Source organism: Salvelinus alpinus, chromosome 7, assembly GCF_045679555.1.
Source record: "Salvelinus alpinus chromosome 7, SLU_Salpinus.1, whole genome shotgun sequence".
Classification (NCBI taxonomy): Eukaryota; Metazoa; Chordata; class Actinopteri; order Salmoniformes; family Salmonidae; genus Salvelinus; species Salvelinus alpinus.
In genome coordinates, this window is record NC_092092.1 from 17,228,091 (window position 1) to 17,254,865 (window position 26,775).

A 26,775-nucleotide genomic window follows, 5' to 3' on the forward strand; every position below is an offset into this window, starting at 1 on the left:
TGAACATGTCAATGTTTATTAGGATCCCCATGAGCTGTTTCAGAAGCAGCAGCTACTCTTCCTGGGGTTTATTATGGACCCCCCCCTGCCAAGGCAGCAGCTACTCTTCCTGGGGTTTATTATGGACCCCCCCCTGCCAAGGCAGCAGCTACTCTTCCTGGGGTTTATTATGGACCCCCCCCTGCCAAGGCAGCAGCTACTCTTCCTGGGGTTTATTATGGACCCCCCCCTGCCAAGGCAGCAGCTACTCTTCCTGGGGTCCACACAGAACGTGACAAGTAACAAACACTGATACACTGATAGATAAGGACAAACAAATGTAAAATATAATGATATACAAACAATGCAGCTAAAAAATACAAACAGTACAACAAAAATGTTGTGTTAGTGTGTTTGTGTGTCCCCTTACAGTCCCTTCTGTTCCAAGAGTTGGTTTTTAATCTGTTTTTTAAAGGTCATTTTGCTGTTTGAGTAATTGGCGATGGAAGGGAGTTCAATGCCATCATGGATCTGAATAAAACTGTGCCTTGCAGCGAATTCGTTGTGGAAAATGTTGGTTCCACTGATATTGTAAACTACTTTGATGATTTTTTTCATTGGCACGATAAGAAAACTTAGGGACGGACGACATGCCAGCAACAAACGCTGACACTACACATCCAAGTATATTTGACCAAATTATGAACTCAAGCATTGTAATTTTCTAATTGTGAATGTGGGAGAGGTGAAACAATTATTGTTGTCTATTTTGTATTTGTATTTATTATGGATCCCAATTAGCTGCCAGCAGCTACTCTTCCTGGGGTCCAGCAAAATTAACTTCTAATTGGTCCCAATCCCGGATCCGGGAGCACCCCCCATCAGTAAAAAAGCTGACTAGCATAGCCTAGCATAGCGTCACAAGTAAATACTAGCATCTAAATATCATTAAATCACAAGTCCAAGACACCAGATGAAAGATACACATCTTGTGAATCCAGCCATCATTTCTGATTTTTAAAATGTTTTACAGGGAAGACACAATATGTAAATCTATTAGCTAACCACGATAGCAAAAGACACAACTTTTTTTCCCCACCATTTTTTTCCTGCATAGGTAGCTATCACAATTTCGACCAAATAAAGATATAAATAGCCACTAACCAATACTTATTTTCCACCATAATTTGCAAATAAATTCATTAAAAATCCTACAATGTGATTTTCAGGAATTTTTTTTCTCATTTTGTCTGTCATAGTTGAAGTGTACCTATGAAGAAAATTACAGGCCTCTCATATTTTTAAGTGGGAGAACTTGCACAATTGGTGGCTGACTAAATACTTTTTGCCCCACTGTAAGTAAGAACCGTCCAGAGTAGTGATGCTGGACGGGCGGGCAGGTGCGAGCAGCAAAGAATTTCACTATGAGGCCAATGGACTTTAAAACAGTTGCAGAGTTTAATAGCTGTGGTAGGAGAAAACTGAGGATGGTTCAACAACATTGTAGTTACTCCACAATACCAACCTAATGACAGAGTGAAAAGAAGGAAGCCTGTACAGAATAAAAAAATATTCCAAAACATGCATCCTGTTTGCAACAAGGCACTTAAGTAATACTGCAAAAAACATGTGGCAAAGAAATGTACTTTTTGTCCTGAATACAAAGCATTAAGTTTTGGGCAAATCCAACACAACACATCACTGAGTACCACTATTCATATTTTCAAGCATGGTGGTGGTTGCATCATGTTTTGTTTTTTTACCCGCTTTTCTCCCCAATTTCATGTCCCATCGCTGCAACTCCCCTACGGACTCGGGAGAGGTGAAGGTGAAGAGCCATGCGTCCTCCGAAACATGACCCTGCCAAGCCGCACCGCTTCTTGACATACTGCTCGCTTAACCTGGAAGCCAGCCGCACCAATGTGTTGGAGGAAACACTGTCCAGCTGGCAACCGGAGTCAGTTCTGACTGTTGCCTGGCACGCTACAAGGAGTCGCTAGAGCGAGATGGGACAAGTAAATCCTGGCTGGCCAAACCCTGCCCTAACTCGGGTTGACCTGGGCCAACTGTGCGCCGCCTCACGGGTGTCCCGGTCATGGCCGGCTGTGACACAGTCTGGAATTGAACCCGGGGCTGTAGTGATGCCTCAAGCACTGCACTGCAGTGCCTTAGACCGATGCGCCACTCGGGAGGCCTGGCTGCATCATGTTATGGGTATGCTTGTCATCGGGCAAGGACTAAGGAGTTTTTAAAAATAAAATAGATGAAATAAAGCAAAAGCAAAATCCAAGAGATAAACCTAGTTCAGTGTGCTTTCTGGGAGACTAATTAACCTTTCAGCAGGACAATAACCTAAAATACAAGGCCAAATCCACACTGGATGACGTTGAATGTTTCTGAATGGCCTAGTTACGTAAATCGGCTTGAAAATCTATGGCAATACTTGAAAATGGCTGTCTAGCAATGATCAACAATCAACTTGACCGAGCTTGAAGAATTTAAAAATTATAATGGACAAATCATGTACAACCCAAAACTTTTAGAGACTTACCCCAAAAAACTCAGAGCTGCAATCACCTCCAAAGGTGCTTCTTCAAAGTATTGACTCAGAGGGGTGAATAGTTCTGCAAATTAGATATTTCTGTATTTCATTTTCAATAAATCAGTAAAAAATTCTAAAATCAGGCTTTCACTTTTTCAGTATAAATTATTTTGTGTAGATTTAAAAAAAAAATTCAGACTGTAACCCAACAAAATGTGGAATAAGTCAAGTAGTAATACTTTCTGAAGGCACTGTATATCTGTTCTGACTGTTGTCATGACGCTGGCCTGGGGGTAGGTTATCTGTTCTGACTGTTGTCATGACGCTGGCCTGGGGGTAGGTTATCTCAACCCAGAGCATATAGGACTGCTTTTTCTCTACCACATCACCGGATTCCTGACGCAAAGCTCTGGACAATTACACCGTATCATCACAGCTAGCTAGCTGCAACCGAGTGGCTACTACTGGCTAACACCTCTGTCCCGAAGCAAGCACCAGTTAGCCTTGAGCTAGCCTCGAGCTAGGCCCATCTGCCGGCTAGCTGAAGAGCTAGTGCCACTGCCACGAAGCTAGCACCAGTTAGCAAACACTATTCTACAATTCACAACCTCTCTTTCGCCATCGCCATCTGGCTTGGATTCTCTGTCGACACAACCACGTCTGAGCAGACCCCCTCGGTCTGAGCAGACCACCCCCCGGGCTACTAACTTTACACGCCGCGTGCTAGCTTAGTGGAGGCCTCCTCTGCTCCATCTACGGCTGCCCCCTGGACACTATGATCACGTGGCTACATAGCTGATGCATGCTTGACTGTCCATTAATTCACGGTACTCCATTCTGTTTATTTGTGTCTTATCTGTCGGCTCTGTGCTTTAACTCAGGATCCGTGTGTAGTTAATCCGACCCTCTCTGCCTAGTCATCGCCATTTTTTACCTGTTGTTGCTGTGTCAGACTAGCACCCTGTTATTGCTGCTGTTATCTTACCTGTTGTTTTAGCTAGCTCTCCCAATCAAGACCTGCAATCACTTTATGCCTTATTGTATGTCTCTCTCAAATATCAATATGCCTTGCATACTGTTGTTCAGGCTAGTTTTCATTGTCATTGTTTTGGTTTGCAATGGACCCTGTAGTTCCACTCTCCGTACCTCTGATACCCCCTTTGTCCCACCCCCCACACATGCGGTGACCTCACCCATTGAGACCAGCATGTCCAGAGATACAACCTCTCTTATCATCACCCAGTGCCTGGGCTTGCCTCCGCTGTACCCGCGCCCCTCCATACCCCTGTCTGCACATTATGCCCAGAATCTATTCTACCACGCCCATAAATCTGCTCCTTTTATTCTTTGTCCCCAACGCTCTAGGCGACCAGTTTTGATAGCCTTTAGCCGCACCCTCATCCTACTACTCCTCTGTTCCTCGGGTGATGTGGAGGTAAACCCAGGCCCTGCATGTCCCCAGTCACCCTCATTTGTTGACTTCTGCGATCGAAAAAGCCTTGGCCTCATGCATGTCAACATCAGAAGCCTCCTCCCTAAGTTTGCCTTACTCACCGCTTTAGCACACTCTGCCAATCCTGATGTCCTTGCCGTGTCCGAATCCTGGCTTAGGAAGGCCACCAAAAATTCTGAGATTTCCATACCCAACTATAACACTTTCCGTCAAGATAGAACTGCCAAAGGGGGAGGAGTTGCAATCTACTGCAGAGATAGCCTGCAAAGTTCTGTCATACTTTCCAGGTCTATGCCCAAACAGTTCGAACTTCTAATTTTAAAAATTAATCTCTCCAGAAATAAGTCTCTCACTGTTGCCGCCTGCTACCGACCCCCCTCAGCTCCCAGCTGTGCCCTGGACACCATCTGTGAATTGATCGCTCCCCATCTAGCTTCAGAGTTTGTTCTGTTAGGTGACCTAAACTGGGATATGCTTAACACCCCGGCAGTCCTACAATCCAAGCTTGATGCCCTCAATCTCACACAAATCATCAAGGAACCCACCAGGTACAACCCTAAATCCGTAAACATGGGCACCCTAATAGACATTATCCTGACCAACCTGCCCTCCAAATACACCTCTGCTGTCTTCAATCAAGATCTCAGCGATCACTGCCTCATTGCCTGTATCCGCCACGGGTCTGCGGTCAAACGACCACCCCTCATCACTGTCAAACGCTCCCTAAAACACTTCTGCGAGCAGGCCTTTCTAATCGACCTGGCCCGGGTACCCTGGAAGGATATTGACCTCATCCCGTCAGTTGAGGATGCCTGGTCATTCTTTAAATGTTACTTCCTCACCATATTAGACAAGCATGCTCCGTTCAAAAAATGCAGAACCAAGAACAGATATAGCCCTTGGTTCACTCCAGACCTGACTGCCCTCGACCAGCACAAAAACATCCTGTGGCGAACTGCAATAGCATCGAAGAGCCCCCGCGATATGCAACTGTTCAGGGAAGTCAGGAACCAATACACGCAGTCAGTCAGGAAAGCAAAGGCCAGCTTTTTCAAGCAGAAATTCGCATCCTGTAGCTCTAACTCCAAAAAGTTCTGGGATACTGTAAAGTCCATGGAGAACAAGAGCACCTCCTCCCAGCTGCCCACTGCACTGAGGCTAGGTAACACGGTCACCACCGATAAATCCGTGATAATCGAAGACTTCAACAAGCATTTCTCAATGGCTGGCCATGCCTTCTTCCTGGCGACTCCAACCTTGGCCAACAGCCCCGCCCCCCCCGCTGCTACTCGCCCAAGCCTCCCCAGCTTCTCCTTTACCCAAATCCAGATAGCAGATGTTCTGAAAGAGCTGGAAAACCTGGACCCATACAAATCAGCTGGGCTTGACAATCTGGACCCCCTATTTCTGAAACTGTCCGCCGCCATTGTCGCACCCCCTATTACCAGCCTGTTCAACCTCTCCTTCGTATCATCTGAGATCCCCAAGGATTGGAAAGCTGCCGCGGTCATCCCCCTCTTCAAAGGGGGAGACACCCTGGACCCAAACTGTTACAGACCTATATCCATCCTGCCCTGCCTATCTAAGGTCTTCGAAAGCCAAGTCAACAAACAGATCACTGACCATCTCGAATCCCACCGTACCTTCTCCGCTGTGCAATCCGGTTTCCGAGCCGGTCACGGATGCACCTCAGCCACGCTCAAGGTACTAAACGACATCATAACCGCCATCGATAAAAGACATTACTGTGCAGCCGTCTTCATCGACCTGGCCAAGGCTTTCGACTCTGTCAATCACCATATTCTTATCGGCAGACTCAGTAGCCTCGGTTTTTCTAATGACTGCCTTGCCTGGTTCACCAACTACTTTGCAGACAGAGTTCAGTGTGTCAAATCGGAGGGCATGTTGTCCGGTCCTCTGGCAGTCTCTATGGGGGTACCACAGGGTTCAATTCTCGGGCCGACTCTTTTCTCTGTATACATCAATGATGTTGCTCTTGCTGCGGGCGATTCCCTGATCCACCTCTACGCAGACGACACCATTCTATATACTTCCGGCCCTTCCTTGGACACTGTGCTATCTAACCTCCAAACGAGCTTCAATGCCATACAACACTCCTTCCGTGGCCTCCAACTGCTCTTAAACGCTAGTAAAACCAAATGCATGCTTTTCAACCGTTCGCTGCCTGCACCCGCACGCCCGACTAGCATCACCACCCTGGACGGTTCCGACCTAGAATATGTGGACATCTATAAGTACCTAGGTGTCTGGCTAGACTGCAAACTCTCCTTCCAGACTCATATCAAACATCTCCAATCCAAAATCAAATCAAGAATCGGCTTTCTATTCCGCAACAAAGCCTCCTTCACTCACGCCGCCAAACTTACCCTAGTAAAACTGACTATCCTGCCGATCCTCGACTTCGGCGATGTCATCTACAAAATAGCTTCCAACACTCTACTCAGCAAACTGGATGCAGTTTATCACAGTGCCATTCGTTTTGTTACTAAAGCACCTTATACGACCCACCACTGCGACCTGTATGCCCTAGTCGGCTGGCCCTCGCTACATGTTCGTCGTCAGACCCACTGGCTCCAGGTCATCTACAAGGCTATGCTAGGTAAAGTGCCGCCTTATCTCAGTTCACTGGTCACGATGGCTACACCCACCCGCAGCACGCGCTCCAGCAGGTGTATCTCACTGATCATCCCTAAAGCTAAAACCTCATTTGGACGCCTTTCCTTCCAGTTCTCTGCTGCCTGCGACTGGAACGAATTGCAAAAATCTCTGAAGTTGGAGACTTTTATCTCCCTCAACAACTTTAAAAATCTGCTATCCGAGCAGCTAACCGATCGCTGCAGCTGTACATAGTCCATCTGTAAACTACCCACCCAATTTACCTACCTCACCCCCCATACTGCTTTTATTTATTTACTTTTCTGCTCTTTTGCACACCAGTACCAATATCTCTTCTTGCACATGATCATCTGATGATTTATCACTCCAGTGTTAATCTGCTAAATTGTAATTATTCGATTTATTGCCTACCTCATGCCTTTTGCACACATTGTATATAGATTCTCTTTTTTTCTACCATGTTATTGACTTGTTTATTGTTTACTCCATGTGTAACTCTGTGTTGTCTGTTCACACTGCTATGCTTTATCTTGGCCAGGTCGCAGTTGCAAATGAGAACTTGTTCTCAACTAGCCTACCTGGTTAAATAAAGGTGAAATAAATAAAATAAAAATCTGTTCTGACTGTTGTCATGACGCTGGCCTGGGGGTAGGTTATCTGTTCTGACTGTTGTCATGACGCTGGCCTGGGGGTAGGTTATCTGTTCTGACTGTTGTCATGACGCTGGCCTGGGGGTAGGTTATCTGTTCTGACTGTTGTCATGACGCTGGCCTGGGGGTAGGTTATCTGTTCTGACTGTTGTCATGACGCTGGCCTGGGGGTAGGTTATCTGTTCTGACTGTTGTCATGACGCTGGCCTGGGGGTAGGTTATCTGTTCTGACTGTTGTCATGACGCTGGCCTGGGGGTAGGTTATCTGTTCTGACTGTTGTCATGACGCTGGCCTGGGGGTAGGTTATCTGTTCTGACTGTTGTCATGACGGTGGCCTGGGGGTAGGTTATCTGTTCTGACTGTTGTCATGACGCTGGCCTGGGGGTAGGTTATCTGTTCTGACTGTTGTCATGACGCTGGCCTGGGGGTAGGTTATCTGTTCTGACTGTTGTCATGACGCTGGCCTGGGGGTAGGTTATCTGTTCTGACTGTTGTCATGACGCTGGCCTGGGGGTAGGTTATCTGTTCTGACTGTTGTCATGACGCTGGCCTGGGGGTAGGTTATCTGTTCTGACTGTTGTCATGACGCTGGCCTGGGGGTAGGTTATCTGTTCTGACTGTTGTCATGACGCTGGCCTGGGGGTAGGTTATCTGTTCTGACTGTTGTCATGACGGTGGTCTGGGGGTAGGTTATCTGTTCTGACTGTTGTCATGACGCTGGCCTGGGGGTAGGTTATCTGTTCTGACTGTTGTCATGACGCTGGCCTGGGGGTAGGTTATCTGTTCTGACTGTTGTCATGACGCTGGCCTGGGGGTAGGTTATCTGTTCTGACTGTTGTCATGACGCTGGCCTGGGGGTAGGTTATCTGTTCTGACTGTTGTCATGACGCTGGCCTGGGGGTAGGTTATCTGTTCTGACTGTTGTCATGACGCTGGCCTGGGGGTAGGTTATCTGTTCTGACTGTTGTCATGACGCTGGCCTGGGGTTAGGTTATCTGTTCTGACTGTTGTCATGACGCTGGCCTGGGGGTAGGTTATCTGTTCTGACTGTTGTCATGATGCTGGCCTGGGGGTAGGTTATCTGTTCTGACTGTTGTCATGACGCTGGCCTGGGGGTAGGTTATCTGTTCTGACTGTTGTCATGACGCTGGCCTGGGGGTAGGTTATTTGTTCTGACTGTTGTCATGACGCTGGCCTGGGGGTAGGTTATCTGTTCTGACTGTTGTCATGACGGTGGCCTGGGGGTAGGTTATCTGTTCTGACTGTTGTCATGACGCTGGCCTGGGGGTAGGTTATCTGTTCTGACTGTTGTCATGACGCTGGCCTGGGGGTAGGTTATCTGTTCTGACTGTTGTCATGACGCTGGCCTGGGGGTAGGTTATCTGTTCTGACTGTTGTCATGACGGTGGCCTGGGGGTAGGTTATCTGTTCTGACTGTTGTCATGACGCTGGCCTGGGGGTAGGTTATCTGTTCTGACTGTTGTCATGACGCTGGCCTGGGGGTAGGTTATCTGTTCTGACTGTTGTCATGACGCTGGCCTGGGGGTAGGTTATCTGTTCTGACTGTTGTCATGACGGTGGTCTGGGGGTAGGTTATCTGTTCTGACTGTTGTCATGACGCTGGCCTGGGGGTAGGTTATCTGTTCTGACTGTTGTCATGACGCTGGCCTGGGGGTAGGTTATCTGTTCTGACTGTTGTCATGACGCTGGCCTGGGGGTAGGTTATCTGTTCTGACTGTTGTCATGACGCTGGCCTGGGGGTAGGTTATCTGTTCTGACTGTTGTCATGACGCTGGCCTGGGGGTAGGTTATCTGTTCTGACTGTCCTCTTTGACTTAATGCAGAACAAACTATTAGCAGGTTTACTTTTTTATCATGAGTCTTTTCCTGTAGGCAGAACTGAGTGATTTCCGCTTAGATAGGTCAACTGCAAAGTCAAAATTGGCTATATTGTAAACATGCATTTTTTGTTTAATAAATTTATTGTTAGGGTTAGGCATTAGGCTTAGTAGTATGGTTAAGGTGAGGGTTAGGGTTAGGGTTAGGGTTAGGGTTAGGTTTAGGTTTAGGGTTAGGGTTAGTAGTATGGTTAAGGTGAGGGTTAAGGTTAGGTTTAGGGTTAGGGTTAGGCATTAGGCTTAGTAGTATGGTTAAGGTGAGGGTTAAGGTTAGGTTTAATGGGTTAGGGTTAGGGTTAGGCATTAGGCTTAGTAGTATGGTTAAGGTGAGGGTTAGGGTTAGGGTTAGGGTTAGGGTTAGGGTTAGGGTTAGTAGTATGGTTAAGGTGAGGGTTAAGGTTAGGTTTAGGGTTAGGGTTAAGGTTAGGTTTAATGTCAGACTGTATGACTTTGTGGCTGTGCCAGGTAGTGACCACCCACTGGGCACAGACGTCAATTCAACGCCTATTCCACATTTGTAATTCTTATTCCACACGTTGTTTTGTTGAAATGATGTGGAAACAATGTTGATTTAACCAGTGTGTGCCCAGTGGGCACTTTGAAGAGCCTCCTCCAGAACAAGATTCATTAGGTATTAACTCTCTCTTCCTGTCTCTCTCTCCCTGTGTGTCTCTGTCTGCCTCTGTTTCTGTCTCTCTCTGTCTCTTTCTATCTTTGTCTCTCTGTCTGTCTCTGTTTCTGTTTCTGTCTCTGTCTCTCTGCCTCTGACTCCCTGTGTGTGTGTCTCTCTCTTTCTGTCTCTGTCTCTCTTTCTGTCTCTGTCTCTCTGTCTCTCACTCCCTGTGTCTCTCTCTGTCTCTCTGTCTCTCTGCCTCTGACTCCCTGTGTGTCTCTCTCTCTCTCTCTTTAATTAAATGTCAATTTAACGGTTTTATTAGCATGGGAAACATATGTTAACATTGCCAAAGCAAGTGAAAGATAATAAACAAAAGTGAAATAAACAATAAAAAATGTACAGTAAACATTACACTTACAAAAGTTCCAAAATAATAAAGACATAACATGTTCTATGTATATGTACTGTGTTGTAATGATGTGCAAACAGTTCAAGTACGAAAGGGAAAGTAAAAACATAAATATAGGTTTCATTTACAATGGTGCTTGTTCTTCACTGTTGCCCTTTTCTTGTGGCAACAGGTCACACATTTTGCTGCTGTGATGGAACACTGTGGTATTTTGGATTGGATTTGTTTTCAAATTCTTTGTGGGTCTGTGTAATCTTAGGGAAATATATTTCTCCAATATGGTCATACATTTGGCATGAGGTTAGGAAACTGTTGCCACCTCATTTTGTGGGCAGTGTGCACATAGCCCCCGGCCCGCTAGCTGTCTGAATCGCCGTGTCACCAGCCCGTCCAGCTACTCATTGGACCCTATGATCACTCGGCTATGCATGCCTCTCCCTAATGTCAATATGCCTTGTCCATTGCTGTTTTGGTTAGTTATTATTGTCTTATTTCACTGTAGAGCCTCCAGCCCTGCTCAATATGCCTCAGCTAACCCTCTTGTCCCACCCCCCACACATGCGGTGACCTCACCTGGTTTAATTGATGTCTCTAGAGACAATACCTCTCTGATCGTCACTCAATGCATAGGTTTACCTCAACTGTATTCACATCCTACCATACCTTTGTCTGTACATTATTATGAATCTATTCTACCACGCCCAGAAACCTGCTCCCTTTATTCTCTGTCCCGGACATACTAGACGACCAGTTCTTATAGCCCGTACCCTTATCCTACTCTTCCTCTGCTCCTCTGGTGATGTAGAGGTGAATCCAGGCCCTGCAGTACCTAGCTCCACTCCCATTCCCCAGGCGCTCTCTTTTGTTGACTTCTGTAACTGGAAAAGCCTTGGTTTCACTTATGTTAACATTAGAAGCCTCCTCCTTAAGTTTGTTTTATTCACTGCTTTAGCACACTCTGCCAACCCGGATGTTCTAGCTGTGTCTGAATCCTGGCTTAGAAAGGCCACCAATAACCCTGACATTTCCATCCCTAGCTATAACATTTTCTGACAAGATAGAACTGCCAAAGGGGGCGGAGTTGCAATCTATTGCAAAGATAGCCTGCAGAGTTCTGTCCTACTCACCAGGTCTGTGCTCAAACAATTCGAGATTGTACTTTTAAAAATCCACCTTTCCAGAATCAAGTCTCTCACTGTTACCGCCTGCTATAAACCACCTTCTGCCCCCAGCTGTGCCCTGGACACCATATGTGAATTGATTGCCCCCCATCTATCTTCAGAGCTCGTGCTGTTAGGTGACCTAAACTGGGACATGCTTAACACCCCGGCCGTCCTACAATCTAAGCTTGATGCCCTCAATCTCACACAAATTATCAATGAACCTACCAGGTATAACCCCAAATCCGTAAACACAGGCACCCTCATAGACATCATCCTAACCAACCTGCCCTCCAAATACACCTCTGCTGTCTTCAACCAGGATCTCAGTGATCACTGCCTCAATGCTTGCGTCCGTAATGGGTCTGCGGTCAAACGACCACCCCTCATCACTATCAAACACTCCCTAAAACACTTCAGCGAGCAGGCCTTCCTCATCGACCTGGCCCGGGTATCCTGGAAGGATATTGACCTCATTCCGTTAGTAGAGGATGCCTGGTTATTCTTTAAACGTGCTTTCCTCACAATCTTAAATAAACATACCCCTTTCAAAAAATTTGAGCCAGGAACAGATATAGCCCTTGGTTCACTCCAGACCTGACTGCCCTTGACCAGCACAAAAACATCCTGTGGCATACGGCATTAGCATCAAATAGCCCCCGCAATATGCAACTTTTCAGGGAAGTTAGGAACCAATATACACAGGCAGTTAGGAAAGCAAAAGGCTAGCTTTTTCAAACAGAAATTTGCATCCTGCAGCACAAACTTCAAAAAGTTCTGGGACACTGTAAAGTCCATGGAGAATAATAGCACCTCCTCCCAGCTGCCCACTGCTCTGAGAATATGAAACACTGTCACCACCGATAAATCCACAATAATTGAGAATTCAATAAGTATTTTTCTAAGGCTGGCCATGCTTTCCACCTGGCTACCCCTTCACCGGTCAACAGCCCTGCACCCTCCACAGCAACTTTCCCAAGCCTCCCCCATTTCTCCTTCACCCAAATCCAGATAGCTGATGATCTGAAAGAGCTGCAAAATCTGGACCCCTACAAATCAGCCGTGCTAGACAATCTGGACCCTCTCTTTCTAACACTATCAGCCGAAATTGTTGCAACCCCTATTACTAGCCTGTTCAACCTCTCTTTTGTATCATCTGAGATCCCCATCTGAGATCCTGCCGCAGTCATCCCCCTCTTCAAAGGGGGAGACACTCTAGACCCAAACTGCTACAGACCTATATCTATCCTACCCTGCCTTTCTAAGGTCTTCGAAAGCCAAGTTAACAAAACAGATCACCGACCATTTCAAATCCCACCGTATCTTCTCCGCTATGCAATCTGGTTTCCGAGCTGGTCATGGGTGCACCTCAGCCACGCTCAAGGTCCTAAACGATACCATAACCGCCATCGATAAGAGACAATACTGTGCAGCTGTATTCATCGACCTGGCCAAGGCATTCGACTCTGATATCGTTTCCCAGGGAGAAAAGTGAGCATGAGGCCATATCGGGTACCTGAGGCTCGACAGGCTGAGAAAATATTGGCAGCTGGAGTGATCGAAGAGTTACATAGTGAGTGGTCTAGCCCAATTGTGATGGTCTCCAAGCCCGATGGGTCTTTGCGGTTCTGTAACGACTTTCGGAAGGTAAATGAAATCTCCAAGTTTGATGCCTACCCCATGCCCCGAGTAGATGAACTACTGTAGAAAATTGGTAAAGCTCGGTACATTACGACCCTGGACCTAACCAAAGGGTACTGGCAAATTCCTCTGACCCCAGGGCCAAAGAAAAGACAGCCTTTGCAACCCCTGATGGTTTGTTTCAAAACACCGTCATGCCATTCGGCTTACACGGGGCCCGAAGCCACCTTTCAACGACTAATGGACAAGGTCCTAAAACTGCACCAAGCGTACGCCACATCTTATTTAGATGATGTGGGGCTCTACAGCCCAGATTGGGAATCAAATCAAATGTATTTATATAGCCCTTCGTACATCAGCTGATATCTCAAAGTGCTGTACAGAAACCCAGCCTAAAACCCCAAACAGCAAGCAATGCAGGTGTAGAAGCACGGTGGCTAGGAAAAACTCCCTAGAAAGGCCAAAACCTAGGAAGAAACCTAGAGAGGAATCAGGCTATGAGGGGTGGCCAGTCCTCTTCTGGCTGTGCCGGGTGGAGATTATAACAGAACATGGCCAAGATGTTCAAATGTTCATAAATGACCAGCATGGTCAAATAATAATAATCACAGTAGTTATCGAGGGTGCAGGAAGTCAGCACCTCAGGAGTAAATGTCAGTTGGCTTTTTTAGCACGTCCGGTGAACAGGTCAGGGTTTCATAGCCGCAGGCAGAACAGTTGAAACTGGAGCAGCAGCAAGGCCAGGTGGACTGGGGACAGCAAGGAGTCATCATGCCAGGTAGTCCTGACGCATGGTCCTAGGGCTCAGGTCCTCCGAGAGAGAGAGAAAGAAAGAGAGAAGGAGAGAATTAGAGAGAGCATACTTAAATTCACACAGGACACCGGATAAGACAGGAGAAGTCCTCCAGATATAACCAACTGACCCTAGCCCCCCGATACATTAACTACTGCAGCATAAATACTGGAGGCTGAGACAGGAGGGGTCAGGAGACACTGGTCTCCCACTTACCCCGGTGCAGTGTTAGATGCCCTTAGAAAGGCAGGGCTCACTGCGAATCCTGCCAAGTGTTACGTGGGGTTAGAGGAAACAGAGTATCTGGGATACACTTTGGGAAGAGGGTTAATCAAACCCCAACGTAAGAAGGTGGAGGCCATTAGAGAATGGCCGAAACCAGTAAATAAGAAACAGGTTTGAGCCTTCCTAGGGCTGAACGGTTACTAACTACGCAGTTGTTGAGAAAGAGGCGCTGGTAGTAAAGTGGGCTCTAGAAAGCCTGAAATACTACCTGCTGGGGCGCCACTTCACCCTCATCAGTGACCATGCCCCACTCACCTGGATGCATAGGGCTTAAGAGAAGAACGCTCGGGTGATGCGGTGGTTTTTGAGTCTCCAACCGTTTCACTTTGACTTAAACCACAGAGCAGGGAAGGAAATGGGAAATGTGGATGGGTTATCCCGCATGCACGCATATTTTGCTGCGGTAGCCCGACCTAGGGGGACGGATCTAGGGGGGAGATGTGTGGTGAAGAAGGGGGTCGAGTGATAAATGGCAGATATGTGAGAGCAGAACTAATGAACAGACTCTGCCCGATCACTAAAAGGGCCACCCCGATCAGAACGACAGATCACCAAATGGCTGACTGCCAAAACTACAATTCCCAGAAGCAAGGGGAACACTCAGAAGGTGGAGCCAACCCACAGATAAAGGATCAAGACAAACCATGAAGAGAGAGAGAGGGCTGGAAGGATCTGTGAACCATAGAGAAAGAGACAATATATATTGGCTGGATTTTCCGTGTATGAGCTGGACTGTTTTGAACTTACCTGTTGGCGTTTGGACCTGGACCTACCGAGAACCCGATTCGTGTACCGAACCCTGCTATCCTTGCCTGCGGCCTGGGTGGACCAGGACTGAGAAACAAACACACAGGCATTGTCCTGTTCAAAATAACTCTCATTCTCATTCTGATTTTGGTGACAGTTTCCCACTTAATTTGTGACAAACGCTCCTAACCTTGAAGAGGTTTGCCACAGTATCTATATCCACAGTAAAACGAGTCCTATATTGACATAACCTGAAAGGCTGCTCAGCGAGGAAGAAGCCACTGCTCCAAAACCGCCATAAAAAAGCAGTTTGCAAATGCACATGGGGACAAAGATCGTACTTTTTGGAGAAATGTCCTCTGGTCTGATGAAACAAAAATAGAACTGTTTGACCATAATGACCATTGTTATGTTTGGAGGAAAAAGGGGGAGGCTTGCAAGCCGAAGAACAACATCCCAATCGTGAACCACGGGGGTGGCAGCATCATGTTGTGGGGGTGCTTTGCTGTAGGAGGTACTGGTGCACTTCACAAAATAGATAGCATCATGAGGCAGGACAATTATGTGGATATATTGAAGCAACATCTCAAGACATCAGTCAGGAAGTTAATGCTTGGTCACAAATGGGTCTTCCAAATGGACAATGATCCCAAGCATACTTCCAAAGTTGTGTCAAAATGTCTTAAGAACAACAAACTCAAGTTATTGGAGTGGCCATCACAAAGCCCTGACCTCAATCCTATAGGAAATTTGTGGGCAGAACTGAAAAAGCGTGTGTGAGCAAGGAGGCCTACAAACCTGAATAAGTTACACCAGCTCTGTCAGGAGGAATGGGCCAGAATTCTGCCAATTTATTGTGGGAAGCTTGTGGAAGGCTATGCAAAACGTTTGACCCAAGTTAAGCAATTTAAAGGCAATGCTACCTAATATTAATTGAGTGTATGTAAACTTCTGACCCACTGGGAATGTGATGAAAACGTTGTTCCAATGGTGGAACAAACTCCCCCACGACGCCAGGTCAGCGGAGTCAATCACCACCTTCCGGAAACACCTGAAACACCACCTCTTTAAGGAATACCTAGGATAGGATAAAGTAATCCTTCTAACCCCCCCCTTAAAAGAGTTAGATGCACTATTGTAAAGTGGTTGTTCCACTGGATATCATAAGGTGAATGCACCAATTTGTAAGTCGCTCTGGATAAGAGCGTCTGCTAAATGACTTAAATGTAAATGTAAATGTAATGAAATAAATAAAAATTGAAATAAATCATTCTCTCTGCTATTATTCTGACATTTCACATCCTTAAAATAAAGTGGTGATTCCAACTGACCAAAGACAGGGAATTTTTACTAGGATTAAATGTCAGGAATAGTGAAACTGAGTTTAAATGTATTTGGCTAAGGTGTATGTAAACTTCCGACTTCAACTGTATATATCAGTGGAGGCTCCTCAGAGGAGGAAGGGGAGGACCATTCTCATCAGTGAATTTCATAAAAATACAATTGTAGAAACTGTATAGTGATCATTTTTAGATAAAACTATACAACATATATTCACGTGACCAAATAACTGATTAGAACAAACTGTTTTGCAAATGAAGGTCTACAGTAGCCTCAACAGGGTAACACCATGGTGTAGCCAGAGGACATTTCCTTTGACCTCATGGCTTGGTTTTTGCTATAGCAACTGTGGGACCTTATATAGACAGGTGTTCTGCATTTCAAAATCATGTCCAATCAATTGAATTTACCACACGTGAACTCCAATGAAGTTGTATAAACATCTCAAGGATGATCAATGAAAATAGGATGCACCTGAGCTCAATTTTGAGTCTCATAGCAAAGCGTCTGAATACTTACTTAAATGTCAAATTTGCACGCATTTCTAAAACCCTGTTTTTGCTTTGTCATTATGGGGTATTGTGTGTAGGTTGAGGGGGGAAAAAATATTTAATCCATTTTAGAATAAGGCAGTAATGTAACAAAATGTGGAAAAAAATCAATGGGTCTGAATTCTTTATGAATGCACAATATGTATATACACTACAGTTCTAAAGTTTGGGGTCACTTAGAAATTACCTTGTTTTTGAAAGAAAAAATAATTTTGTCTGTTAAAATATCATCAAATTGATCAGAAATACAGTGTAGCCATTGTTAATGTTGTAAATTAATATTTGGAAATGGCTGATTTTTAATGGAATATCTACATAGGCGTACAAAGGCCCATTATCAGCAACCATCACTCCTGTGTTCCAATGGCACGTTGTGTTAGCTAATCCAAGTTCATCATTTTAAAAGGCTAATTGATCATTATGCAATTATGCAATTATGTTAGCACAGCTCGAAAACTGTTGTTCTCATTTAAAGAAGCAATAAACCGGCCTTCTTTAGACTAGTTGAGTATCTGGAGAATCAACATTTGTGGGTTCGATTACAGGCTCAAAATGGCCAGAAACAAATAACTTTAATCTGAAACTCGTCGGTCTATTCTTGTTCTGAGAAACGAAGGCTATTCCATGCGATAAATTGCCAAGAAACTGAAGATCTCGTACAACGTTGTGTACTACTCCCTTCACAGAACAAACTGGCAACTTCATTTAATAGTACTCACAAAACACCAGTCTCAACGTCAACAGTGAAGAGGCGACTCCGGGATGCTGGCCTTCTAGGCAGAGTTGCAAAGAAAAAGCCGTATCTCAGACTGGCCAATAAAAATTAAATATTAAGATTGGCAAAAGAACATAGACACTGGACAGAGGAACTCTGCCTAGAAGGCCAGCATCCCGGAGTCGCCTCTTCACTGTTGACGTTGAGACTGGTGTTTTGCGGGTACTATTTAATGAAGCTGCCAGTTGAGGACTTGTGAGGCGTCTGTTTCTCAAACTAGACACTCTAATGTACTTGTCCTCTTGCTCAGTTGTGCACCGGGGCCTCCCACTCCTCTTTCTATTCTGGTTAGAGCCTGTTGGGTCTTTAAAGTGCATACTTTTATTTTATTCAGCTGCATTCACAATGATTCCAATTTTCTCCAACATCTTCTCCGCTTGTGCTGTTGTGGTGTTCATTGTCAACCAACTTTCTCATTCATCATTATTCACAATTCATTCAGGATTATCCTTAATCGTGGTACCATCCACATTAATGTAGAAGTGTTTAGAAACATATTCTATTCTTATTTTCAATAAAAGTGACACAATACATTGGGTCTTTGTAATTTCACAGCCAAGGCTGTGCAAGAAATCCTGTCGTGAATGTTCCGCCCTCATAGGCCCCTGAGCCTGTGTAACGGACTGTAATTGAAGAAGTGGGATGGGTTTTATTTGTTGACATATCTATTTTTGTATTTTGAATGTTGTCGTTTTTACCCCTTTCCCGCAATATATTTTCTATTTGATCCTTCAATATGCCGTACAGCTGGTGGCGGTAATGCACCATTAACATTGAATACCAACCGCCGTTAAACCCCATCGAAGCAGAAGAAGAATGAACACGACCAGAGAAGAAGATGAATCTTCGGACGTCAATTATGTGCGACCCGGCGTGTTAGCTGAAGGACAAGCAGAATCGAGTGGAGGCACGAAATATCTTCAGGTGGCTATGTAGCTAAAATTACTGCAACATGTAGCTCATGAAATTCACGACTTTCAGCAATGAATGCAAAACGAGTACTGGTATTTACAGCGACGCTACGGACTATGTGGTGCTATTTCTGTCTAGTGTTCTAACGTCGTTAGCTACGAGATGCGCACACACGAAGGCAACGTTAGCTAGCTGACGTTATCACAAGCTGCCAAACCATTTGGTTCTATATTAGCTAGCTACGATAACTTATAGAATTAGCTAGACATAACTTGATACATATATCGTTTAAACGTGAATAGCTTGTTTGAGTTGAACATGTATACTGTAGGTTACTGCACAGAACGTCGTATCAGTTTGCTAGCTAGCTAACTAGTCGTGTCTAAGCTAACTAGCTAGTGATTTACAGCAAGGTTTCCCAAAATCGGTCCTAGCCCAGTGTTCTCTAGCCCATAAGCAGCTTGTTGCTACTCTGTCATTCAACCTGGTTATTTTACTGACACATGAGTAAGTCATTCAATCTAGTAACATGACTGGTATTGTTGTAGGTAGCTAACATATTAATTCAACCGAATAAATGACTGTGATTGTTGTAGTTACAGGACCGGCTCGCCCATTAGGCAGGATTAGAGGGCAGTAGAGTGAGGTCGGTATTTTCTGAGCTAAACTGACCAAGACGCACCTCCAACTAGGGGTGGGCGATATATCGAATGAATTAAAACAAATGTTTTTGCGCAATATTCCAAATGGCAGTATTGCAGAAGGTTTTTTTGTATTTTGTTTTTATGAGAGTTTATGTCCGCATGTTCTCATGTCTCGTCCGCTCCTTCTGTTCTGTGCACCTTTCCATTTACATTAGATATCTGTTTATAGTGATGAGATGGTCATGTCTCCGTCGTAGCAATGGGAGTCTTTGTCCCAAATGCGGGAATGCAGCCGACAAGCTTAGATTTAAAATAGCTCATAGAAACGCATTGGGCTTATTTTGGCCAGACAAAAACCTCTCTTGCTTCTTTCTCCCAAGACCCTGCCCCTACCACTCACAATAACAAAGATGAGAGATCTTCCTCTCTGACAAGCGGATTCAACTCGCTATTTGAGGTTTGGTCCAACAGAATTGGTAATATGGAGACATTATTTTGCTGTAATAGAAGTTCGCCTTTTGAACCATCCCCTGTTTGTTTCAACTCCTCACATTTCGAGCAGACACTAAAACGGATGTACCAATGAACATTAATGCTCAGTTTGTCACGCGCACGTTGTGTTACCATGTATCGCTAGCAGCAATTTAGTCAAATATTGTTATGCTAGCTGTTTAGTCTGATTTATACATGTGCAATACGCATAAAGCAAGTATATAAGCAATTGGCAACTCTTCTCATTCTGAGAAATACGGTAAGCCACTTGATTTCAACATGTGAACAAAAGTGGACAGGCTAGCACGCTGTTCAAACAGTTGGAGACGGACAGAAGGTTGTGTTCATAACAAGTAAACTGTTATGTCTTGTTCGCTGTATTCAGAGCTTGTGAAATTCTACCTAGATCCAAGTTGGCCAAACTTGAAACATAAATATTAGCTGGCTACTCACTAGCACGTGGGCTTGTGCTTTAGAGATTATGAGACTGGTGTTCATTTTGTATAATGCCTGCTACATTATTAGTTCATGTGCATTATGCATGGTTCTGGTTACATTTGTTACAAAAAGGTTATATTTTGTAGATAGAGCTGAAAGCCAGATCAATGATTATTGGAGGGGAAAAAAGCAGGTACAACTATTTTGATAAAATGATTAGTGGGTCTTATGGTTGTGGAAGACTTATAATTCAACCAAGCTCTGAATTCATTATATTATTACTGACTGTTTAAATGCAGTTTATTTGACCATTAATTTTACTACAACAGCTTATTTAGAGAACATTTAAGGAAATAAATGGAGATGTATATTGTGAATTGCCCATAAGTTTGAAAAAAATCAACATGAGTTTTAGCCCATATCGCCCATCCCTGGCTCCAACACATAACACGTCACAATTCTGCCCAAAGACAATGAAGACTTCTCTGACCTAGTGGTATATGGGCTATTTACTTTAGCGCTGATGCCTCCCATGATAAGCAGTGCCTACTTTGCCAAAGTTGGGCACAAAATATTTATCTTATTGCGCTGTTTCCTCCCGCATGTTGTTGGACGATCAAATAAGTGAAAGAAATATAAAGATTGGGACACAAGTGATGCTTAATGATAATCATAAATGGTTTTAATGTGAGCATTTTCTCCAATAAACAAATGACTAGCATGAACACATTAATTTAACATTTGGAAATGTGTAATCAACCAGACCAAATGGAGAGAAAAAAATACAATATAACAAATGATCAAACTCTGATTCGAACTATAGCTCAGAACTGTGTGAAAATGCCCAAAACATGTTAACAAACACCATATCCTAAAAACAGTCTAAATAAAATGTACAGTATTTAATGGAATTAGGCTACTAAGTTTCCCTCCTTCTCCGTGGGCTTTATTGTCATGAATCAGTACTACAGGCTAATACAGACTATGCAACTGCCTGTTTTACAAACGGTACCACATCGATGGGTATATTTTTTTTACTAAGCAAGTTAGTTAAGAACAACTTCTTATTTTCAATGACGGCCTAGGAACAGTGGGTTAACTGCCTTGTTCCGGGGCAGAATGACAGATTTTTACCTTGTCAGCTCAGGGATTCGATCTTGCAACCTTTCGGTTACTTGTCCAACGCTCTAACCACTAGGCATTGTGGGCTGACACTAGGCTACACTAGTTTTGTGGGGTAGTATGTTTTACTTTGACTCGCCTAGAGCGGCAGAACTGCCAGGACGAGGCCAGTGTAGCTACCTGACATTATTCATTCATTCAACCCGGGTCTAGGATTCAACCTAATGATGTGACTGAGACCTTAGTGAATGTTATTCATTAATTTATCCATCAGGGTTTCCTCTGGAGATTGTCATCATGGCGGTGGCATCTTTATCCCGAGCTCTGCGCTCGCTGTCCCTCTCCTGGCCGGCTCTATTACCAACCCAGGTAGGCTCTAGTCTCCATATCTAATCAAACAGCATCATGGTAGACAATGGTGATATCTGTAATAGCTATGTATTGTTTCGTGCTATATACACGATATGTATTGACCAGCTGACTCCTATGAATGTTTAGACATCAGGACAGAGCATGGTCAGGCAGGACTAAGGCCAGATAGATACAGTTGAAGTCGGAAGTTAACATACACTTAGGTTGGAGTCATTAAAACTCGTTTTTCAACCAACCCACAAACTTCTTGTTAACAAATAATAGTTTTGGCAAGTCGGTTAGGACATCTACTTTGTGCATGACACAAGTAATTTTTCCAACCGTTGTTTATAGACAGATTATTTCACTTATAATTCACTGTTTCACAATTCCAGTGGGTCAGAAGTTAGTACATACACTAAGTTGACTGTGCCTTTAAACAGCTTGGAAAATTCCAGAAAATGATGTCATGGCTTTAGAAGCTTCTGATAGGCTAATTGACATAATTTGAGTTAATTGGAGCTGTACCTGTGGATATATTTCAAGGCCTACCTTCAAACTCGGTGCCTCTTTGCTTGACATCATGGGAAAATCAAAAGAAATCAGTCAAGACGTCAGAAATAAATTGTAGACCTCCACAAGTCTGGTTCATTCTTGGGAGCAATTTCCAATCGCCTGAAGGAACCACGTTCATCTGTACAAACAATAGTACGCAAGTCTAAAAACCATGGGACCACGCAGGCCTCATACCGTACTTTGGTGCAAAAAGTGCAAATCAATCCCAGAACAACAGCAAATTACCTTGTGAAGATGCTGGAGGAAACAGGTACAAAAGTATCTATATCCACAGTAAAACGAGTCCTATATCCTATATCCATAACCTGAAAGGCCGCTCAGCAAGGAGGAAGCCACTGCTATAAAACCGCAATAAAAAAGCTGTTTTGCAACTGCACATGGGGACAAAGATCGTACTTTTTGTAGAAATGTCCTCTGGTCTGATGAAACAAAAATAGAACTGTTTGACCATAATGACCATCATTGTGTTTGGAGGAAAAAGGGGGAGGCTTGCAAGCCGAACAACACCATTCCAACCGTGAAGCACGGGGGTGGCAGCATCATGTTGTGAGGGTGCTTTGCTGCAGGAGGGACTGGTGCACTTCACAAATTAGATGGCCTCATGAGGAGGGAAATTATGAGGATATATTGAAGCAGCATCTCAAGACATGAGTCAGGAAGTTAATGCTTGGTCACAAATGGGTCTTCCACTTTCAAAGTTGTGGGAAAATGGCTTAAGGACAACAAAGTCAAGGTATTGGAGTGGCCATCACAAAGCCCTGACCTCATTCCTATAGAAAATTTGTGGGCAGAACTGAAAAAGCGTGTTGCGAGCAAGGAGGCCTACCAACCTGACTCAGTTACACCAGCTCTGTCAGGAGGATTAGGCCAAAATTCACCCAACTTATTGTGGGAAGCTTGTGGAAGGCTACGTGAAACGTTTGACCCAAGTTAAACAATTTAAAGGCAACGCTACCATATGCTAATTTAGTGTATGTAAACTTCTGACCCACTGGGGATGTGATGAAAGAAATAAAAGCTGAAATAAATCATTCTCTCTAATATTATTCTGACATTTTCACATTTTAAAAATAAAGTGGTGATCCTAACTGACCTAAGACAGGACATTTTTACTAGGATTAAATGTCATCAACTGTGAAACTTAAGTTTAAATGTATTTGGCTAAGGTGTATTTAACTTCCTACTTCAACTGTAGATTTACGGTCGTGGCCAAAACTTTTGAGAATGACACGGATGGACAAAATGACCTCCAGCAGGCCACAAATGTGCATGTGTCAGCATATGGTCTCACAAGGGGTCTGAGGATCTCATCTCGGTACCTAATGGCAGTCAGGCTACCTCTGGCGAGCACATGGAGGGCTGTGCGGCCCCACAAAGAAATGCCACCCCACACCATGACTGACCCACCGCCAAACCGGTCATGCTGGAGGATGTTGCAGGCAGCAGAACGTTCTCCACGGCGTCTCCAGACTCTGTCACATGTGCTCATGTGCTCAGTGTGAACCCGCTTTCATCTGTGAAGAGCACAGGGCGCCAGTGGCGAATTTGCCAATCTTGGTGTTCTCTGGCAAATGCCAAACGTCCTGCACGGTGTTGGGCTGTGAGCACAACCCCCACCTGTGGACGTCGGGCCCTCATACCACCCTCATGGAGTCTGTTTCTGACCGTTTCAGCAGACACATGCACATTTGTGGCCTGCTGGAGGTCATTTTGCAGGGCTCTGGCAGTGCTCCTCCTTGCACAAAGGCGGAGGTAGCGGTCCTGCTGCTGGGTTGTTGCCCTCCTACGGCCTCCTCCACGTCTCCTGATGTACTGGCCTGTCTCCTGGTAGCGTCTCCATGCTCTGGACACTACGCTGACAGACACAGCAAACCTTCTTGCCACAGCTCGCATTGATGTGCCATCCTGGATGAGCTGCACTACCTGAGCCACTTGTGTGGGTTGTAGACTCCGTCTCATGCTACCACTAGAGTGAAAGCACCGCCAGCATTCAAAAGTGACCAAAACATCAGCCAGGAAGCATAGGAATGAGAAGTGGTCTGTGGTCACCACCTGCAGAATCACTCCTTTATTGGGGGTGTCTTGCTAATTGCCTATAATTTCCACCTTTTGTCTATTCCATTTGCACAACAGCATGTGAAATTTATTGTCAATCACTGTTGCTTCCTAAGTGGACAGTTTGATTTCACAGAAGTGTGATTGACTTGGAGTTACATTGTGTTGTTTAAGTGTTCCCTTAATTTTTTTGAGCAGTGTATATATATGTTCATACAGTGGGGAGAACAAGTATTTGATACACTGCCGATTTTGCAGGTTTTCCTACTTACAAAGCATGTAGAGGTCTGTAATTTTTATCATAGGTACACTTCAACTATGAGAGACGGAATCTAAAACAAAAATCCAGAAAATCACATTGTATGATTTTTAAGTAATTAATTTGCATTTTATTGCATGACATAAGTATTTGATACATCAGAAAAGCAGAACTTAATATTTGGTACAGAAACCTTTGTTTGCAATTACAGAGATCATACGTTTCCTGTAGTTCTTGACTAGGTTTGCACACACTGCAGCAGGGATTTTGGCCCACTCCTCCCTACAGATCTTCTCCAGATCCTTCAGGTTTCGGGGCTGTCGCTGGGCAATACGGACTTTCAGCTCCCTCCAAAGATTTTCTATTGGGTTCAGGTCTGGAGACTGGCTAGGCCACTCCAGGACCTTGAGATGCTTCTTACGGAGCCACTCCTTAGTTGCCATGGCTGTGTGCTTCGTGTCGTTGTCATGCTGGAAGACCCAGCCACGACCCATCTTCAATGCTCTTACTGAGGGAAGGAGGTTGTTGGCCAAGATCTCGCGATACATGGCCCCATCCATCCTCCCCTCAATACGGTGCAGTCGTCCTGTCCCCTTTGCAGAAAAGCATCCCCAAAGAATGATGTTTCCACCTCCATGCTTCACGGTTGGGATGGTGTTCTTGGGGTTGTACTCATACTTCTTCTTCCTCCAAACACGGCGAGTGGAGTTAGACCAAAAAGCTCTATTTTTGTCTCATCAGACCACATGACCTTCTCCCATTCCTCCTCTGGATCATCCAGATGGTCATTGGCAAACTTCAGACAGGCCTGGACATGCACTGGCTTAAGCAGGGGGACCTTGCGTGCGCTGCAGGATTTTAATCCATGACGGCGTAGTGTGTTACTAATGGTTTTCTTTGAGACTGTGGTCCCAGCTCTCTTCAGGTCATTGACCAGGTCCTGCCGTGTAGTTCTGGGCTGATCCCTCACCTTCCTCATGAGCATTGATGCCCCACGAGGTGAGATCTTGCATGGAGCCCCAGACCGAGGGTGATTGACCGTCATCTTGAACTTCTTCCATTTTCTAATAATTGCGCCAACAGTTGTTTCCTTCTCACCAAGCTGCTTGCCTATTGTCCTGTAGCCCATCCCAGCCTTGTGCAGGTCTACAATTTTATCCCTGATGTCCTTACACAGCTCTCTGGTCTTGGCCATTGTGGAGAGGTTGGAATCTGTTTGATTGTGTGTGGACAGGTGTCTTTTATACAGGTAACGAGTTCAAACAGGTGCAGTTAATACAGGTAATGAGTGGAGAACAGGAGGGCTTCTTAAAGAAAAACTAACAGGTCTGTGAGAGCCGGAATTCTTACTGGTTGGTAGGTGATCAAATACTTATGTCATGCAATAAAATGCAAATTAATTATTTAAAAATCATACAATGTGATTTTCTGGATTTTTGTTTTAGATTCCGTCTCTCACAGTTGAAGTGTACCTATGATAAAAATTACAGACCTCTACATGCTTTGTAAGTAGGAAAACCTGCAAAATCGGCAGTGTATCAAATACTTGTTCTCCCCACTGTATATGAAAAGAAAAAACAAGGGTAAAACAATATTTACACGGACAAGACAAAACACATGTTTGACTGGTACATCTTGTTTTTTCCCCTCCAATTGGGATGAGTTGGACCGCAGAGTGAAGGTAAAGCAGCCAACAAGTGCTCAGCATATGTGGGAACTCCTTCAAAACTGTTGGAAAAACTACTTTGTTGGTTAAGAGCTTGTAAGCGCATGTGACAAATACAATTTGATTTGAAAAGCTGAAAGTTGGTGGAGTGTACAGCTGTCATCAGGGCAAAGGTGTTTAACACTTTATTTTTGCTTACTACATGATTTCATATGTGTTATTTAATAGTTTGTCTTAACTATTATTCTACAATGTAGAAAATAATAAAAATAAAGAGGAATCCTTGAATGAGTGTGTCCAAACTGTTACTGTGTGTGTGTGTGAGTGAATTTGGAAAGTATTCAGACCCCTTGACCTTTTCTTTTTTTTTTTTTACATTACAGCCTTATTCTAAAATGTGTTTTTTCCCCCCCTCATCAATCTACACACAATACCACATAATGAAAAAGCCAAAACAGGTTTAGACATTTTTGCAGATGTATTACAAATAAAAACAGAGCACATTACATGTTCATAAGTATTCAGACTCTTTAACTCAGTAATTTGTTGAAGCACCTTTGGCAGCGATTTACAGCCTTGGGTATGACACTACAAGGTTGGAACACCTGTAATTGGGGAGTTTCTCCCTTCTCTGCAGATTCTCTCAGCTATTTTCAGGTCTCTCCAGATAGGTTCAAGTCTGGTCTCTGGTTGGGCAACTCAAGGACATACAGAGACTTGTCCCAAAGCCACTCCTGCGTTGTCTTGGCTGTGTGCTTAGGGTCGTTTTCTTGTTGGAAGGT

General features: G+C 44.5%; 2 protein-coding genes across 2 annotated transcripts in view; both read left to right on the forward strand.

The window, feature by feature from the left end:
• msmb (microseminoprotein beta) overlaps positions 1 to 4 on the forward strand; it is a 14,739-nt gene extending 14,735 nt beyond the window's left edge. Inside the window, exon 4 of the mRNA XM_071409297.1 lies at positions 1 to 4. This exon is cut by the window's left edge and continues 203 nt beyond it. The gene's annotated coding sequence lies outside the window, so the exon portion shown is untranslated.
• Positions 5 to 18,285: 18,281 nt separating this feature from the next.
• Positions 18,286 to 26,775, forward strand: part of mrpl2 (mitochondrial ribosomal protein L2) — a 32,394-nt gene continuing 23,904 nt past the window's right edge. Inside the window, exons 1-2 of the mRNA XM_071409298.1 lie at positions 18,286 to 18,402; positions 21,361 to 21,455. Of these exons, the coding sequence (XP_071265399.1) occupies positions 21,384 to 21,455 (72 nt within the window). The 5' untranslated portion in view covers positions 18,286 to 18,402; positions 21,361 to 21,383. The remainder of the gene's footprint in view (positions 18,403 to 21,360; positions 21,456 to 26,775) is intronic.